General features: G+C 39.2%; 2 protein-coding genes across 3 annotated transcripts; one reads left to right on the top strand and one right to left on the bottom strand.

Moving 5' to 3' along the window:
- Nucleotides 1-1,489: 1,489 nt before the first annotated feature.
- Nucleotides 1,490-5,536, top strand: LOC104595645 (mannan endo-1,4-beta-mannosidase 7-like). Its single transcript, XM_010256472.3, has 5 exons — nucleotides 1,490-1,946; nucleotides 2,048-2,242; nucleotides 2,795-2,917; nucleotides 4,055-4,257; nucleotides 4,761-5,536. The coding sequence occupies exons 1-5, from the start codon at nucleotides 1,623-1,625 to the stop codon at nucleotides 5,215-5,217; spliced, it is 1,302 nt and encodes a 433-aa protein (XP_010254774.1). The 5' UTR covers nucleotides 1,490-1,622; the 3' UTR covers nucleotides 5,218-5,536.
- A 2,582-nt stretch (nucleotides 5,537-8,118) lies between these two features.
- On the bottom strand, nucleotides 8,119-13,871 carry AGPL1 (glucose-1-phosphate adenylyltransferase large subunit 1-like). Of its 2 annotated transcripts, XM_010256471.3 has the most exons (15): nucleotides 13,609-13,871; nucleotides 13,038-13,390; nucleotides 12,607-12,735; nucleotides 12,177-12,350; nucleotides 11,957-12,046; nucleotides 11,759-11,842; nucleotides 11,610-11,665; nucleotides 11,048-11,141; nucleotides 9,812-9,997; nucleotides 9,659-9,739; nucleotides 9,423-9,509; nucleotides 9,236-9,340; nucleotides 8,835-8,941; nucleotides 8,658-8,718; nucleotides 8,173-8,527 (listed from the first exon to the last, which is right to left on the bottom strand). In XM_010256471.3, exons 2-15 carry the CDS (start codon nucleotides 13,266-13,268, stop codon nucleotides 8,426-8,428), a joined length of 1,587 nt encoding a protein of 528 aa, XP_010254773.1. In that variant the 5' UTR covers nucleotides 13,269-13,390; nucleotides 13,609-13,871; the 3' UTR covers nucleotides 8,173-8,425.
- Between the last annotated feature and the right edge of the window lie 4,400 nt (nucleotides 13,872-18,271).

The following is an 18,271-nucleotide window of genomic DNA, read 5'->3' as shown; positions in this document are numbered from 1 at the left end:
AAGAGTACTACTAAGAAGGAGTATCCCGCACGGACAACAAGACAAGAAAGCAGACTCCACCGAAGAAGAGAAAACCTCCCAATGACCTTAATGGACGCCCCCATCTTGATATCCCTGAAGTATCCATATGGGACACGGACACCCAACTATAAATATACTTATATATTCTCCTATCGAGATAAGGGACTTTTTTGTGGAAAACTCTTTTGAATATCTCCTTTGTACTATCTCTTCGGCTCGGATTAACGTTGCCCCAATTTGCTTGTCCCAACCACATCTCGTTATTCTATCGACTTGAACATTGAATTACCTACCGAGGTAATTCCTCGGGCTTCCTCATTCTTCCTTTGCTTGCAGCATATCTTAACGTACTACTTATCTTTTCACCTCGGCCACTTGACGAAACTATTTAAAACACTCGGATCGGACAGTAAAGTGAAACAAGACAAAAGTGGTGGTAGGTGAGGTGAGGGGATGGGGAGGGAAGGAGGAAAAGATGAGTGCCATGTGAGTGGGGCAACGCGCATGCATCAATTCGATTCATTTGGGATATGGGGATGCACCTCCCAACTCCCAACTCCCTTCTCGCCACTCTCCACCACAGAAATCTTTTTTCCCCTCTTGACTCTCTCGGAGTATGTTTGGATTTTATGTACATTTCAATTTTGTGTATAATATAATACAAATATCAGTGAGTCAGTGACATGCATGCTCGTTGCTTGAGTGAGCGAGTCACTGCGGAAGCTTAGGATCTCGAGGACACGTGGGTTTGCAACAACTGTTTCTGCCGCGTGCCGTGCGACTATGCGAGCGCCGAGCGATGAGCCTCTCTCCTCATAGGTCACATCGCACCGTCGGATGTTTGGCAGTTTCGATTAAACTGTAACTGACTCTCTTGATATACTTTTGATTAAACTGTAACTGTAAAATACTAAAATCCAAAGGCTAGGTCCACGGAGGGAGCACCGACATCATGTAGAGATCACATACCTTCAGGGGGATCTTGGATGCAGGACGTACAGATGTACCATCTAAATTATAAAAAATTAAGTGGGGCCACTGTCCTTCCATTTTGGACGGTCCAAATTCACAAGCATTAATTAATACGTGTACGGGCTGGTTCTCGCTGCTGGGTAAACGACGAGATTCCGAGATACGGTGGCTGGTGGCTGGTGGCTGGTAGGGAAGCAAATCACCCAGCAAGAATCGAATCAAACTTTTGTTTTTAGGCTTCTGCTTTGTAAAATGTAAAATCACCCAACTGATTTTTATCTTTTTCTTTGCTTTTGCTTTTACTTTTGCTTTTTTTTATTCGTAAACTAGATGAAGGAGCAAGTGATTGAAATGAATGTCAAATTAATTATTTTTCGTATTCATCCGGGTGGACCTTCGTTATGGTCTATTCGAGAGATACCTAAGCTTTCCTCCTTTCACATTTGACATTGCATGCATTAGTTAATGCTAGAACGGCAACAACCGAACTTAACTGTTCACAATTTGGCTAGATATCAGTAGTCACTCTTGCATAAATTTCAGCTCCGACTTCACAGGGGAACAATCAATTCATCCTCTCCTCCTTCATTCCTTCTTCGGAAATAGCGCAGAGAGAGAGAGAGAGAGAGATGAAGAACTGGTGTCTTGCTCTGTTTCTTCTGCTCTGTATCCAACAACGGAATTTTCTTATCCAAGTTGAAGCGCAAGATGGTTTTGTCAGAACAAGAGGAATGCGTTTTATGCTGAATGGAAGCCCTTACTATGCCAATGGGTTCAATGCCTACTGGTTGATGTATGTTGCCTCAGACCCATCTCAGAGAAGCAAAGTCTCTTCGGCCTTCCAGCAAGCTTCAAGCCATGGTCTTACGGTTGCAAGAACTTGGGCTTTCAGTGATGGTGGCTACAAACCTCTGCAGTACGCTCCTGGTTCCTACAATGAAGAGATGTTCAAAGTATGTTTGCTGCTATATGTCCCTTTTTTTTTTCCATTTTGTGAGCTGTTTTATATGTTGGGCTCCATTTATGATGTTCTGCTTCTTGATTTTGTTTAAAGGGATTAGATTTTGTAATCTCTGAGGCGAGGAGGTACGGAATTAAGCTTATATTGAGCTTGGCAAACAACTATGAGAGCTTTGGAGGGAAGAAACAGTATGTGAACTGGGCTAGAAATCAAGGGCAATATCTAACTAGCGATGACGATTTCTTTAGAAACCCTGTTGTTAAGGGATACTACAAAAATCACATCAAGGTAATTGGAAAACATGTTCGATTTGTTTTCTGTTATTTGAGATGTGTCTCTATATATAGTTTTTTCTTTTTTGCTGTGTATTGATTCCTGATGATTTGCTATAGTGTACCTTACTAGTATATTTAAATTCATGACTCACCTTTTTAACGGAAATCCAAAAATAGAGGGAAAAGAAAAAGAAGAACCATTATTGAGTTGTATTTTTGGTGAGATTAAATGGGTTATAATACATTTTATTAACAGATTTCCTGACCCGTATTTATTTCTTGAATCTTGGAATGGGTTTTCTTCCAACTTTTTATCCCCTGTACTTTAATTTTTTCCCTCTCTACTCTGGACAATTCTTTCCAGGAAGACTTCTTATGACATAAAAATGGAGCTTCAAGATTCCCTTTTACAGGATTTTCTAGAATTGGCTTCTTCTTAATTAGTTTCTAAGACTGATTCTCTCTCTCTCACACACACACAAACACACACATATTTATCTGTTTACTACTTTTTTTTCCATTGTTATTACAATGCCTATTTGTTTAATTTCTTTTCTTGTTTTAGACTGTTCTCACAAGATACAACACCATTACTGGAATTACCTACAAAGATGATCCCACAATCATGGCATGGGAGCTTATGAATGAACCCAGATGCACATCAGATCTATCAGGAAGAACCATTCAGGTTAAGATACCTTCCTTGTATTATCATTTAATTTTCACTGTTCAACTTATAGTTTTCTTCATTCAATTCTCTTGGTGTTTTGAAGTCATGCTGGGAGGAATCGCTTCATTTGGCTTTTCGTAAGCATTTAAAGGCATTCTTCCCCTGTACCTCCATACTCAAATTGGGTAGTTTTCTGTTATTTGGAGAACACGGGGGCCCTTCTTATTTAATGGGGAATATCCATTAGGTGGTTCAGGCATGTATAACCCCACATACACCCCATTGGCACTTGGGGCAAACGAGTTACTTTCTTGGTAGTCGAGGTCTTAAGGCTTGGTTTGTTTCCAGTGCAATTCCATTTGCACTGGTTCAAAAGTATGAGTGTGCAAATGATTTTAATGGAAATTGTGATTTATTTGTATTTCAGCTTTCACCTTAATTTGTGTTTGTTTTCAGAATAGATGAAGTAAAATCAAATTTGACTTAAAAGGCCAACTGAGGGGTAGCTTTTTTATTTTTTATTTTTTTTGTATTTAACTGAGAGGTAGTTCAGTTGGTATGCTGCATGATTTGTCCCGGGGGAGCGGGGGCTTGGGTCCCGCTACCATCATGTTTGAAAGAAAAAGAGTTATGTGTAAATACTGGTTAATGATGCGATGTTATACTGTTTATGGAAAAGTAACAGGCCCAATGGAGGATTAGGCATTGATTAATACAAAAAATAAATCGACTTAAAATAAAAATGAAGCAAAAGTGGATTAAAATTTGCATTCTTTTCATTTGCACTCTCATGCATTTATACTATTCCAAACAAACAAAGCCTAAGCGTGTCCTCTTGGCCATGGTTTTAAAAACTGGGCTGGAAGTGGAACTGCTTTGATCAATGGGCCCTTGGTCAAATAGTCTAATGTCTGGATGGTTTTGGGGTCCAAAACCGGACCCAGAGTCATGACTGGTTCCTGGGACAACCAGTCCATCCAACCGTCCTGTCCTGTCCGATTTTCAAAACCATGCTCCTGGCCCCAAATATGGCATGCTTGAGAAAGCATGAAATCCCATGATTCATTTATGCCCTGTTGTACTTTATATGGTCCACTGGGAAGTTTATGTATACATGACTGCTGTGGATTATTCTAACTTCTACTTGGCTGACAGGCTTGGATTACGGAGATGTCTTCTCATGTCAAATCCATCGACAGAAATCACTTACTAGAAGTTGGTTTGGAAGGATTTTATGGGGAATCATCACCTCAGAAAAAGCAATACAATCCAGGTTTCCAACTTGGAACAGACTTTATTGCAAATAATCAGATTCCTGGCATCGATTTTGCTACGGTTCACTCATATCCTGATCAATGGTAATGATCAACTGATATACAGTTAAAAGTCCAAATCAAGTTTTACAAAAAAAGGAAAAAACTCGAAATCTGATTACTTGCTTTTAGAATATAGCAATCAAGAAATTATGTAAGCCTTACCATCATGCAAGCACCAGTAATGCGGACTTTATTAATGCATGGGGCCTGCTCAATAACCATTGGCCATGAGGTTGATTTGCATGTTGTTCAATCTTCTGAACTGATTTTAGTAGCTCAATAATCAGATCGTTTTCTGGCTTCTGAATAACATGCATTACTTGGGATCTCATGACTTTGGTTTATCACACAGTATTCACTGCTAAATATGAGGCCTAGGAATATGCACTAATTTTTTATATGCTGATGAAAGTGTTAATTAATACATGAGAAACCCCTCCATGCGTTGTTTACCCAGAGATCTGAAAGTAGCTAACTACACTTTCTAGTGTTCATGGTGTTTTTCCTTGTTCCTGGATTTTCTTATGATGTTGTTCTACGAACAGGTTATCCAGCTCAAATGATCAAGCACAACTTTCTTTCTTGAGCAACTGGCTTGACACTCACATTCAAGATGCACAAAACATCCTTCGGAAGCCATTACTCCTCACTGAGTTTGGAAAATCTTGGAAAGACCCTGGTTACAACACCTATGAGCGGGACATACTGTTTAATACAGTCTACGACAAGATATATTCATCAGCTAGAAGGGGAGGAGCAGCTGCCGGTGGACTGTTCTGGCAACTTTTAGCCCTAGGAATGGACTCTCTCCGAGATGGGTATGAAATAGTTCTAGGCGAGAGCTCCTCAACAACAAATGTGATTGCCCAACAATCTCACAAGCTTTATCAAATTCGGAAAATGTATGTCCGACTCAGAAATATTGAGAAGTTGAAGAGGGCAAGGGAAATTAGAAGGGCTCAGTGGCTGACCAGAAACAAGGGGCGAAATGTAGGAAACTAAAAAAAAAAAGAGTCTTCATATGAAAAATTGGAGGTGTTAAGTTGAAATGTGCATAGTATATGTAATTTCATGTTTGTTGCTGGAGTTGCTGAGGTTTTGCTAAGTCCAAGCTCTTTCCTAGAGATGAATATTGTTCATCCAGGAGGGTAGAAGAATATCATGGAGTTCGTTGTTTTTCTCTTAATGTTGTTTTATTGTGAACGGAGACTTTTGATTAGTTGATCCTAGTGAGCAGAAGGAAGACATAGAGGAAGCCTCTGTGTGTTTATTGCAATGATGGTGTTTAACTTTTAATAAAATAGATGAGTTTGGGTTTGTATTCTTTTTGTCTCGATTATTATTTGGGTTTGCATTTTGAGTTCCGGGTCGAGATTAGATTTTACAAGTTCCAGCCCAATATCCCCAGCAATTTCTACATGTTTCTCTTGATTCATCCGTAAAAATTATCATTCGAAAGGATATACAAGATATTTTAATAAGAGCAAGAGAATTAACAGGTTTAGTGATGTGGACGCGTATTGGGAGCAGCAGCAGCAATGATCTGGTGTTCTCATCCTATCAAATTCGACAGCAACAGTCTTATCCATTCAGCAGATTAGATTAGACTATCTTGTTATTTTTATCTTATTAAGTTAGTAGATTAGATTATCTTATCTTATTAGATTAGGATTAAGAGAGACTTAGAGATTATTTTATCTTATTAGATTAGGATTAAGAGAGACTTATCTTATCTTATCAATCTTATCTTATCAAAATAGAGTTGGAGGTCTCCCTCTTCAGCAAGGATTCTCCTTAAGAGCATGACTCTTGTAATCTCCTATTTAAAGAGCCACTATTATTGAATAAAGGCATCCAAAATTTCAGTCAAAGAGAAGAGTAAAGGAGAGTTAGGGTGGTCTTTTGGACAAATCACCCCTTAGGTCGCCACAATAGGGTCAACATGCAAAGGGAGGGGCAAGGGGAAACTAAAGGTTCTTCCCATGGACCGACCCGTGACGAGATCCTACGCCCGAGCCCATAACATTTTGGTATCAGAGCAAGGCGTCATGGATTATTTGGAGCAGCTGCCGTTCAGGGTCCACGAACTCGAGCACCGACTCATGGAGACTAGCTCAGAAGTACAGGAAATCAAGGACGAAGTCAGGGAGCTACGGCGTCTGATGGAGTTATTCCTTTCTAGCAAAGAGATGAACACAGAAGGGGTGATAGCCACTAGCGGCCGCCGACCAGATCTGCTGGGGTCTTCTGGCGAACAGCAGTTCGGCAACCAGGGGGCCGTAGTCATCCCCAAGTACAACAGGTTAGAATTCCCATCGTACAACGACAACGGAGATCCCTTGGGCTGGCTGTACTGGTGCGAGCAGTTTTTTCGAAATCAACGGACAAACGACCGGGATAAGGTAAGCCTAGCCGCCTTTCACTTAACAGAGGAAGCGCAACTCTAGTTCTATCGATTAGAACAGGAAGAACCTAGAGTTGGACCTAGTTCAAGTCCTACTGCCTTCTTAGATTTGGGCCCCCACTGACAAGCAACCCCTTAGGCAAGCTGATTAACCTTAAACAAACCGGCACGGTGGCAGAAAACCAGCGCCAGTTCCAGACCCTCCTCGCGAGTGCATCTTCAGTGCAACCGGACCAGCAAGTAGACATGTTCACCGCTGGGTTAGCAGAACCCCTACGGGTGGATGTGGAAATGTAGAATCCCCCCAACCTGGTTACAACCATGAATATAGCTCGCGCCTTCGAACGCAAACTACAACTCAGCCGCAGAACCTTCAGTATGGGGTGGCCTCCATCAGCATGGGCATCCCCGAAACCACTCGGAATGGCTCCATATTCAGTAGCCAGACAAGAATGGAAGCCACAGACGAGCAACAATTCCAAATCAGCATCCAACGTGGGGAGCAGTGTCATTGCACCCCCTATTAAGCACTTGTCCAGGGCTGAGATGGCGGAACGCATGGCGAGGGGACAGTGTTTTAATTGCGATGAACTCTACTCAGGAGGGCACAAGTGCAAGAAACTTTTCTGCCTCCTGGTGAAACAAGAGGAAGATGAGGATGAACCCTCTTCATTGGAACCTGATCCAGGAGGGCAAAGTCATTCCACCTATCCGGGATTCCTTTGACGGTGTTTCCTGACACCCATCCTGAATTCGAGCTTGAGGACAAGCTCGTAGTCCAAGAGGGGAATAATGATGTGGACGTGTATTGGGAGCAGTAGCAATAATGATCTGGTGTTCTCATCCTATCCAATTTGGCAACAACAGTTTTATCAATCCAGTAGATTAGATTGGACTATCTTGTTATTCTTATCTTATTAAATTAGTAGATTAGATTAGGATTAAGAGAGATTATCTTATCTTATTAGATTAGGTATAAGAGAGACTTATCTTATCTTATTAGTCTTATCTTATCAAGATAGAGTTGGAAATCTCCCTATTCAGCAATGAGTCTCCCTAAGAGCAGGACTCTTGTAATCTCCTATTTAAGGAGCCACTATTATTGAATAAAGGCATCCAATCAGTCAAAGAGAAGAGTAAAAGAGAGTTAGGGTGATCTCTTGGACAAATCACCCCTTAAGTCGCTACGATAGGGTCAGCACGCAAAGAGAAGGGCAAAGAGAAACTAGAGGTTTTCCCCGTGGACCGACCCGTGACGAGATCCTACGCCCAAGCCCATAACATTTAGTTGTCATTTTGTCAAAATACCAAATCAAAGCTCGTGAAGTATAATCGGGTCTTTTGGGGTAAATAATAAGATTGCTTTTGATCTATTTCTTATAGAGCCAGGGTCGATCAGGATCTGTGTTTATTTATTAGGTTGGTTTGGACTGGATCTATCTTGCCTGCACCCAACCAACCCCAACCCACTGAAAGCCCCATCAATCATATAGGTCATAGGCATTCATTTGATTCGCTTTTCATTCAATGTGAATTAATATGGAGCTAGCATATTATCAAAAGATCCATTATTACTTTGTCACTTGATCTAAAAGGTAAATGCTTCAGCTCTGTACAACTCAACAGACTCCTGTACAAACAAAGCGACTACAGAGCTTTTTTGATTTATTTAGGAACATACCTCATCAAGTAAACTCTATTAAGCTCTTCTACAAAAAGGCATTCCTAATTTACCCGTGGCCAAATGCAACACATTAGCTCCTTCATCCCAAAGCTCATATTTGTCCCATGGATGTATTTAAGACTCTATATGACGGTACCATCTTTAATTGTTGCGTTCTTCAGTATAACAATGATCCCGGACCTAATGTAGAATCCATCATCTGGTCTGTCTGCTTCTTGAACACCCTGGAAAGTAAAAGTATTCAGGTGATGTGTCAATCATGGATGAATAGCCATGACTTCAGTGTTTAGATCGCCAATTTGTTCTACAAAACAGGAAAATAATCTACTTGAACATGAAAACAGCTATACTTACATCCTTATTCGCAATAATCACATCTCTTCCTATCTTTGCATTCTTGTCAATTATGCAGTTCCTTGATAAATAGGGCCCAATTTGTCAGAAAATGGTAATTCCATCATTTTCTATTAACTTTAATTCACACACACACACACAGATTCACATGCTGTATGTTCCGTGAATGATTCTCACCTTATTTTAGTGTTCTGTCCAACACCAATTGGAACTTTCCCCTCTGCCAGCAGGGACGCGATTTCAGATTCAGTATGGTAATAGTCTGCGCCCATCATCATAGTATCCTGAAAAGACAGCACCAGATCCTGAATAATCGAAGCCACCTATAAAACATTTTTGTACTTATATTCTACTAGCAGAGGTTATCTTTGCATAGCTTTAAGGAAAACTGCTACCCTCATTGGGTTTAGCCTCTCATCAAATAGAACTGAAATAAATAGCTAGGTCTTGTTTAGACAATTAGACACCCTTTACCTTTACGGAGAACCAGAAAAGACATTTTCACAAGAGATTTGTATTTTTTTTTTTTTTTTATTGAAGGCAAACATGTGAACTTTCCAAGAACTACGATTACTTACCTTAAGCTCACACCCGTACTCCAAACGTGATCGAACACCCACTATAGAGTGTTGAACGCTACATTCCCGCAAGAAGCACCCATGTGAAATTATTGCATTCACAATCTGCATGAATTGGTAGAACCTTTAGATGTGAGAGATAAAGTAGAAGCTGAAGCCACAAGCTGATGTAGTCTGTAAAGCATACCCGGCACTTGTCGACTTTGGTAGGTGGCAAGAATCGAGGAGATGTGAAGAAAGGTGTTTTTGGATCATAGAACTCGAAGTTTGGTGGCTAAATTACAGATAAATTATTATGTCAGTTTGCAGAAGATAGTAAAAATGTACCACCAATATAACTTTAAAATATTTTGAACTTCCCACAATGATTCTAAATATGAAAGTAGAAAATCTGTAGTGCATTTTTTTTTTCTAAATACCAACCTGTTCGGTAAGGGCCAAATTAGCATCAAAGAAAGATTTAATTGTTCCAATGTCTTCCCAGTAATCATTGAATAGATATGCCTGACAAGATTTAGCATTCAGCAACTTGTAAAACAAAGAATGAAGAACTTGGATTTAGGTTTTCTCTGTTACCTGGACATTGTGTTCCTTCACAGCTGCCGGAATGATCTCAGATCCAAAATCATTGCATGTAGGATACCTCCACCTCAGAAGCTTTAATAGAACTTCTGTTCTGAACACATAAACTCCCATGGATGCAATGTAAGGATATTTCATGGCTTCTTGTTGAGACAACCCAAGAAGAGTGGTATTAACTTGCTGTAATGATGAAAAATAGCTCTGAATTAGGTCAAAGCTATTGAGAATGAGCTGAAGTTGTGATTGGTATAATGCAAATATCATTGCTGGACAAACAAGATCAAAGAGATTAATCAAGAATTCTTGTGGTCTTAAACATGGTAGAGAAAATAGCATATTTTCCCGGGAAAACTCTTCTACATGGTAGAAAATTTTCCTGAGAAACACATTTTCAAATGGATAAGATTAATTTCCCATTAAATTAGAGAAATGGGGTAACCAAAAAGAGACACACGAAGATGATTCAGAATAGTTAAGAATCAAGTTTCCCATTAGAATAAGTTTATCTGTTCCTCCCAAATATTGGAAGTGAAGGGGGGGAAAGTCTTGACTTGCATCACCACCCCTCCTGATTTTCAGGTTTATGGCTGCCTGATCAAATCTCAGTTTAGATTTTAGAAAATGTTCAGGAATTTGAAAATCCTCTACTTTCTGTGACTTGATTTTTTTTTTGCTTTTTGTTACAAAAGAACCAATTTCATCTCCTACCAATTAATATTTGGGCAGACAATTGGTGCTGCTTAATGCAAATTGAGCTAACCTATCCCCTTGCAACCTACCTACTCATTTCTGATGGCATTTCTCCAATCTCCATTTCCCGAATCTTTTAGTCTTTTACAAATTTAGCAGTCATTTCTTATTTTTGTTTCAACATAATATTCCAGACTCATTTGGAATTAAATACCATACCAACAAATAGGGGATTAGCTAATTTTAAAAGTATTTTGTATTCTACATATACAAATGGTGGTTCCCTTAGAAAAGGATGGCAATGTTCTTAGTACAATACAATGAAATGATAGTATGACATCTTTAAGAATATGGGTGCAATTTTTAGCTTTTTTTTTTTTTTGAAGTGGGATGTTTATAATTTATATTCCAACTCCTTGGCTAGGAGAAATACTTAAACAAATATGTTTATGGGACTGTACACTACAAGAGTAACCTCCTTGCTTTATTTTCGTCAGTCATAAAACCTGTTAACTTTTAGAAGAGATAAGATATGCCTACCATTGCTTTAAGGTCAGCACCCTTTGGTTTCTCCAAAAACTGAATGATGCGGCCTGTGTTATCGATCTTCATCAATCCATAATCTGATGCACGGCTGCCAAATAATAGAATAGATCATATTAAGATGACTCCAACAGCCACAAGATAAAAAATTATCTCACATACTCAATATCACAAAACATTGATGGATGGTTCTGGCTAAGCAAAATGGATTATTGCTTTTAAATAATGAAGCAAGCCTTTTACTCAATGTTTTCCATGTAATCATAGTTAAGTGACTATATAATAGGCCAGCAGTTCAATCTATCCAATTAAACCATCTTCGCAATTGCCTGCTAGAAGATATGACCAGTTAATATTGACACATCCCAACAAGAAGAGATAGCTATATTGGTCTCTCAGTCCAAACAGGAGACAGGATTGCAAAACCTATGGTTCTTCATTTCACACATTTAAAGAAAACTCTTAAGTCGATTGATACAATTTCCTCCTTTTCTCAACACCTACAGGAGGGAAATTCCTCAACGCCCTATGATGGTGAAAGAAAGTATACTTAACATACCTATCATCCATTGGTACACATGAAACTGTAATATCAGCATTTGTGTCCACATGCTTCTGCAAATACATAGAACATTCATAAGCCAAATTTGCAAACATGTGGAGAAAATTGACTAAATAATTCTGCAGGTGATGGAAGTCAATAAAGACCTGCACAAAGTCCATGTATTCCATCCGATAAAGATGATCACCAGATAAGATCAATATATTTTCAACATGCTTGTTCTTGGCATCCTACATAAAATAGTGAAAATTCAATAGACAGGCCTCTGGGGACTAATAAAGAAAGTAAATGGAATGCTGTCTAATTTTATGGCGAGAGTTTTGTTTAATATTCCAAATGCTCACCTCAAATACCCATATGAATTGCCTCACGGCATCAGCTGTTCCTTGGAACCACCTTGTTCCTGTTTCTGGTGTTTGAGTGGCTGCTAGAACCTGTGCTCCCAAGAAATTGACTTTTAAGTCGTCAAGAAAGTTAAAAAGTTGGAATAGAAATTTATAGTGAGATGGTCATCAGGGAATACATTATCTGATTTAAGGGGTGGATGAATCTAATGAATCATACCTCTACAAAACCATCTCCAAAGTTCACACCGTTTCCAAAATTATATGTGCGAGCAAGGTGCCGGTTGAGAGAAGCAGAGTTGAATTGGGTCATGATGAATATCTTATTTATGCCACTATTAATGCAGTTGCTCATTGGGACATCAATAAGTCTATAGCACCCCCCAATAGGAACCTACAAGTAGCACCAAACATTCTAAATATGCAATCCCAAATCACAAGAATATGAGATCAGCACCAATGGTCTATTTAGTACAGAGTACAAAAGTATATCTGTTGGCAGAATCTGTAATTAAAAGTAAACAGGCCTTCCTAAATTATGTCAAACTCACAAAAACAGAGCAGCAGGTTACTAATATGATTTACAAGTTATCAATCCCACAGGATCTGAATATTATAGGAAAAACAAGCATCCAGCAGTATTTCCTTACAGCGGGTTTTGCTCTTCTGCTGGTCAACGGAAAGAGGCGAGTGCCAGCACCTCCACCCAATATGATCGATGCGACGTTCTTTGGGTCTGCTATCTGCTTACCAAGTAGCGGTGCTTGGAAGGTCTGAGTCTGAAATCAAAATACAGATGTAAGAGTTAAGAGTATATATCAGAGAAACTATCCGATTCAAGATTGACCTATATTTTTTATGGCAAAGTATCACAATCTATCACAACTAAACTAAACTACCCATGAAAAAGAATACCGAACCAGTTCATCTTTCAAATTGGAAAATGAAATGGAAAGAATAGCCTGTGTAAATTTTACAAAAAGTCTATTTCTGGCTATAATATCCAGAACAATCAAGAAGACCAACATGTATTCATTAGTTTTTTCCAGAAGAAAATGGGTTATTGCACTGAATTACTTACCGCGACCTCCTTGTTGACATCTGTGAAAACAGAGTAAGCAACACCAGTTTTGATCTTTCTACCTCCATTTTCGGTTCTCAAAGACTTGGTCAACTTGGTACCCATGGTCCCGTTGTTCAGGCTCCCCCTGAGACACTCTCCCCAAAATCCATTATCTCCATTCGTAATAAGCCCTTTCCTAACTTGTACCGGATGGGCATTGGCCTTCAAGGTCGCACAACAAGAATCCATTGCAGTAGCTTTACTGCTACTTTTAACTCTACAAGGCCGTAACGCACTTGATCTAGACGATAGAATCAAACCGTAAAGCTAAAAGATGCAGCCCCGAGACCAAATCCCAGAAAGACGGGAACCTTGATGACAGACAACAGAAAGATATCGATCGATATGTAAAAAGAAGACTAGAAAGACCGAAGCCGGGGATTTAAAACTACAAAACTTGAAAAGCCAAGACCGCAAAAGAGGTAAAGATCTCAAGTACCCAGATATTAAAAGGCAAAATTATAGAAAGCTAGAATCACCAAACTTTTAGGAGAAGAGAAATGAGTAATCAGGGAACGTGTGATCAGACCGCTTTAAGCTTGCTGAAAAGGCAGACTAAGGAGGACGAAATGCATGAATGAACACGATGGTGGAGGAGGTTTGGTGTTATTGCCCTGTGAGCCGTCACGAGAATTCCTGCAATAATAATATTTTTTGTGTATATATATATTAAGAAAAATGCATATTCCTTGAGAATTGAGATGAACTTCTCTCTGTGTTTCTGCGACTCCACAGCTGTGGGCAAGCAGGCAAGTGGATTTCTGCTGCCTATGGCTTCTATATGGGTTCCACGGACTTCTATGGCATCTTGGGATCTCATTTAAAGCCATACACCTGTCCATTTCAACCAAAATGTTCGAAAAATAAATACGCAAGAAAACAAATTTGTGAGGATTTAATTATATTGTTTTTGTGTTTAGGTTTTAGGAAAAGTCATTTTCACCATGAAAAAGAAAAAAAAAAAAAAAAAAAGATTTTAGAAGAAGTCGTAGGGACTCCCCCAACAGTGTGATCAATTGAACGTGTATCGTAGTAGTATGAGTGAAAATAGGAGAGATCCGAACGCTGTATATTCCAGACCTTTCTAACCTTCTTCACTCAATTCACGGTTGAGACTTGAGATATGCACATTTCCCGCCAATATACATGTCGCAGACTCGCAGTTTTAATAACTGCTTGTGACTCTTCTTCACCTTCAGGCTTCAGCTTCCACTGAAAATTAAATAACAAAAAACGTCGACCATCAAATTGGAATCTTCTATTTTGCTTTTTTACAGTTTTTTTTCTTATTTTTAATAATAAATACAACTTGCGTTGAATCGCCATGTTGAAACTTAAAATACAATATTTTCCTTAAATCAACGTACGGTTATCTTAAATCTTTAAAACCCTAAACCCTAAATTCTGTGATCTGTGTAAGTGTGTATCTGCCAATCCTCGATAAAACCAGCACTCATGAAAACCCTCTGTTGTTTAGACTTTATAAAGTTGATTTTAAATTTCTAACTAAAATTGAAGTTTTCAATGAGAGCGTTCCTACCAGATCATCACTCTCCTAAACTGGACGAAAATATTCTAAATCAGGGGTGCATAGAAATATTTACCAACCGTATAAGTTTTTAGAGGAGGTTATATAAATGCTAGAAAATTAAAACACAGGGACTTAATTGAAATTTTCAAAAGTTTGATATTGGATACCCGTCTGACGGTCTTGAGGGCGAAGGATCATTTTGCCACTTCAGCTATGAAATCTGTGATGTGAGTAGTGAGGCCCACTAGACAAATTGGCGAGTACTCGTTATTTAATTCTCTCAATTATTAGATGTAGATGGTACCCTGGTAGAGCCACTAATTTAGGAGTATAGTACTTAAATATTAATTAATAATAAAAAGAGGAAAAAAAAGGAGTTCACAACAACAAGGGAGCGCCCCACAATGTCCCACAGCTTATCCTCGCCTTGTATTAGGAACATCTTCCTATGATATACCAGAAATGTTGGATGCGCTGTGGGACGTTGTAGGGCGCCCCGTCGTGGGGTGCAGATCTGAACCAAAAAAAAAGGTGTTTTGAAGATGAAGGGTACTCCTACGGCCTACCCCCATTGTGTCACTATAGTCACAGATGAAAGGAAGGTCGCTTTCAAATGCAAGAGTTGATGTAAACAGGTCCACTTGGGGGTTATGTCTGGCTCATACCACATGAACGGTCCACATTCCTTCTCGTGGAGAGCGACCACGTGGAACCCACGTGTCATCACTGCTATATCTTTGTCTTCATTGTCAGTAGGCCTTATTTCTCTGATTTGGGGGTGATGTTGTTCGTTGATTGGTCCTCCCCACGCCAGTCAAGTGAACTCATGTCTTGTTTTTTAAATGATAATAAATCTCTTGTTTTGTTTTGTTGTCAATGGCCGTTTTTGTCCTATTACTACTAGTCCTACCGCAGGGGGGAGAGAGAGAGAGCGCTTGGGCACTTCACATCCACCACATTATTCCACGGCTCAGTACCATTTATTTTTCCCTTTCACCACTACTCTTGTGGGATCCCACCTTCCCACTCGTAGTTATTTTCACTTAATTGCGTGAATTATCAACTTGCGTAGTTGAGCGGGCAACGGGCAACGGCTATCATCAGGTCATGATCTTCCAAGCCAACGGCTAGCGATATCCGATAAATAGGGCTCCTCGTGGCAAATTCATAGTTGGGCCACTTGGCTGGAAAACAAAACAAACGTCCGTGCATGTCGCTAGACACAACCACAAGAAGTGGTCAAACTCCTCTTTGAATAATGAATGGGAATCGGGATGAAGTATACACGTAAGGCGTGTACAAGTACAACGGGCTTAGGAACCAACCAAAGATGAACACGTCAGTATTCAGCGCCTTGCGGGGCCCTCGGTATTACCATGTCTGCTGCTTTTTACGTGGGCCTTATGTTTCCCCCTCAGCTTTCCAGTTTCATTCTAAACTCTAGCCCATATGTACGAGATCGGCAAGCCCGTTCTTACACTGTTCGCATAGTCTTTACAACGCTATATTAAAATAAGAACATCTTCTTCGTATTTGTGCCATTGTTTTAGAGTTCAAATCAGCCCCCACAAATCCCCGTCGTATATAATAATATCAGATATGATGATATCATCATTGGGACATTATAGGGGCTGATTTGATTTTTTTTTATGGAGAGATATTCCTATTTCCTAATGTACCGCTACAAGAGTCTGTGTGAAAGTGAACGCACAAGGGGATGATATTATTGCGAGATATTCATAATACATAGCTGAGATATGCTGTAAAACGTTGTGGGACGCTCACTTGTGGGGGCTGATGTGAATTCCTCTCAGTATGAGCATGGATTTGTGGGAATGGGATCTGCTCCTCACACAGGGGCGCCTCACAGGCAAATCCACCATTCATTGTGAACATTTTCCATGCATAATTACTTATAAATACGGAATATGTTCTCAATGCAAGATAGAATATGCGTGTGAGATCAGAATGAGACGCCCTGTGTGAGGAGCAGATCCGGTCTCCGATTTGTGAGCACTGACACTGATTTCCATATGTGCGGGCATTTCAAATATACGTACTCAAAAACACGTATTCTACGGAATGTTCAGGGGGTGCTGGTGAGGCGACTTATTTTTCAAAATAAAAACAGTTGCCGCTTCAGCAAAATAATATGGTTTTTGTGAGGTTGGTGTGATCTCAATTTTTTTGTTAATATGGTAAAGATATATTGATTTTTTTTTTTTGGTAAAATACAAAAAGCTTCCGTGAAGTTTCTGATAATCATAAAAACCTTCTTTATAGTTTTATTTTAACAAAACCTTTCTTTTATTTTTGAAAAGTTCAACAAATACCTTCCCTTTCGTCAATGACCAAGACATAAAACGTTAAAACTTGAATGGAAGTGCACCTCACCATGTATGAAAAACAAGTACAAGAGATCCGAGCTTGGGATAAACGGAAATGATAATTAGTCTCAGTAGGACCAGGAAAATCATTAACATATGAAAAGGTAAAATATGTATTTGAAAAGATTTAATCATGGGCTTAACATTTTTCGTCATGATTATAGACAGAAGGAAGGTTTTTATCAAATTTTTTTTTAAATAGCAGGAAGGTTTTTGTATTTTACCTTTTTTTTATATCTACCAACAATATTGATTTTAAAGCAAGGAGCCGCTGGCGCTGGTTGATAAGGTATTGTGTTTGGTGACCCAGAGACTTGGGATCCAATACCACTGGACCATGGTTGTTGGGGGTAATGGGCTAATATTGCTTAATTTGCTTATAACATGACCACACATCTTCTACAATAGGGACTCATCAATGATGAACATACGATAAAGTATGAATATAATGGAGATGTGCCGCAAACGGATCACATTAAAAGCATTGTTGGTACCAACATTTATTCCAACAGATCATCAATTGAGAGAATTTATAGAGTAAAGAAAGAAGAAGAGTAAATAGAAAAGAAAAGAATATAGGGATAGTGCAACTTATTGGCAGGCCCACCCTTGTCAAGGGGGAGGTTGACGAATCTGAATGAAACGCATGTGAGTGGGGGCCACGTGTACAGAGAGGGTCTATAATATTCCAAAAGGATACGGACATTGTGTTTCATGTAATTGCTGGATGTTGGGGCAAATCCACATCTGGATTTGCTCCTCGTAGAGCGCTTCATGTCATAGCATTTTCTATCAACTATTGAAAACTTCTTTAATCTTTAATTAATAAAAACATACTAGTGGAAGATGCTGTGAGATTTGTGTGAGAAGTAGACCTGTTTATGGACTGGATAGTCCGATGGCCCGGCCCGTCTTAGCCTGGGTTTGGACATACTCTTAGGCTCATGGACTTGAAGTTGGGCCCAATACACTAAGTTCATTTTTTTAGGCCGGGCTCGGGATTTATCATAAAAGCCTGGCCGAGCTTGAGCCCAGCCTGACTTTATTTTATATAATAAAAAATATATAAACATTTGTATATATTATATAATATTATATATATATATATATTAAATATTTTAATTATTAACCCAAAACCCTAACCCAACTTTTCCCTCTTTTGGCATTTTCTCTTTCTTTCGAATTGTTCTTCACACTTTCTTTCTTCAACCTTCAAATTTCCCTGTTTTCACTCGGCCAGATACACTTGTTACTCTTCCACCTCCTTCACCCAA

The sequence above is a fragment of the Nelumbo nucifera genome, chromosome 5 (genome assembly GCF_055504915.1).
Source record: "Nelumbo nucifera cultivar China Antique chromosome 5, China Antique-T2T, whole genome shotgun sequence".
NCBI classification, from domain to species: Eukaryota; Viridiplantae; Streptophyta; class Magnoliopsida; order Proteales; family Nelumbonaceae; genus Nelumbo; species Nelumbo nucifera.
This window is presented reverse-complemented; position numbering and strand designations above follow the sequence as displayed.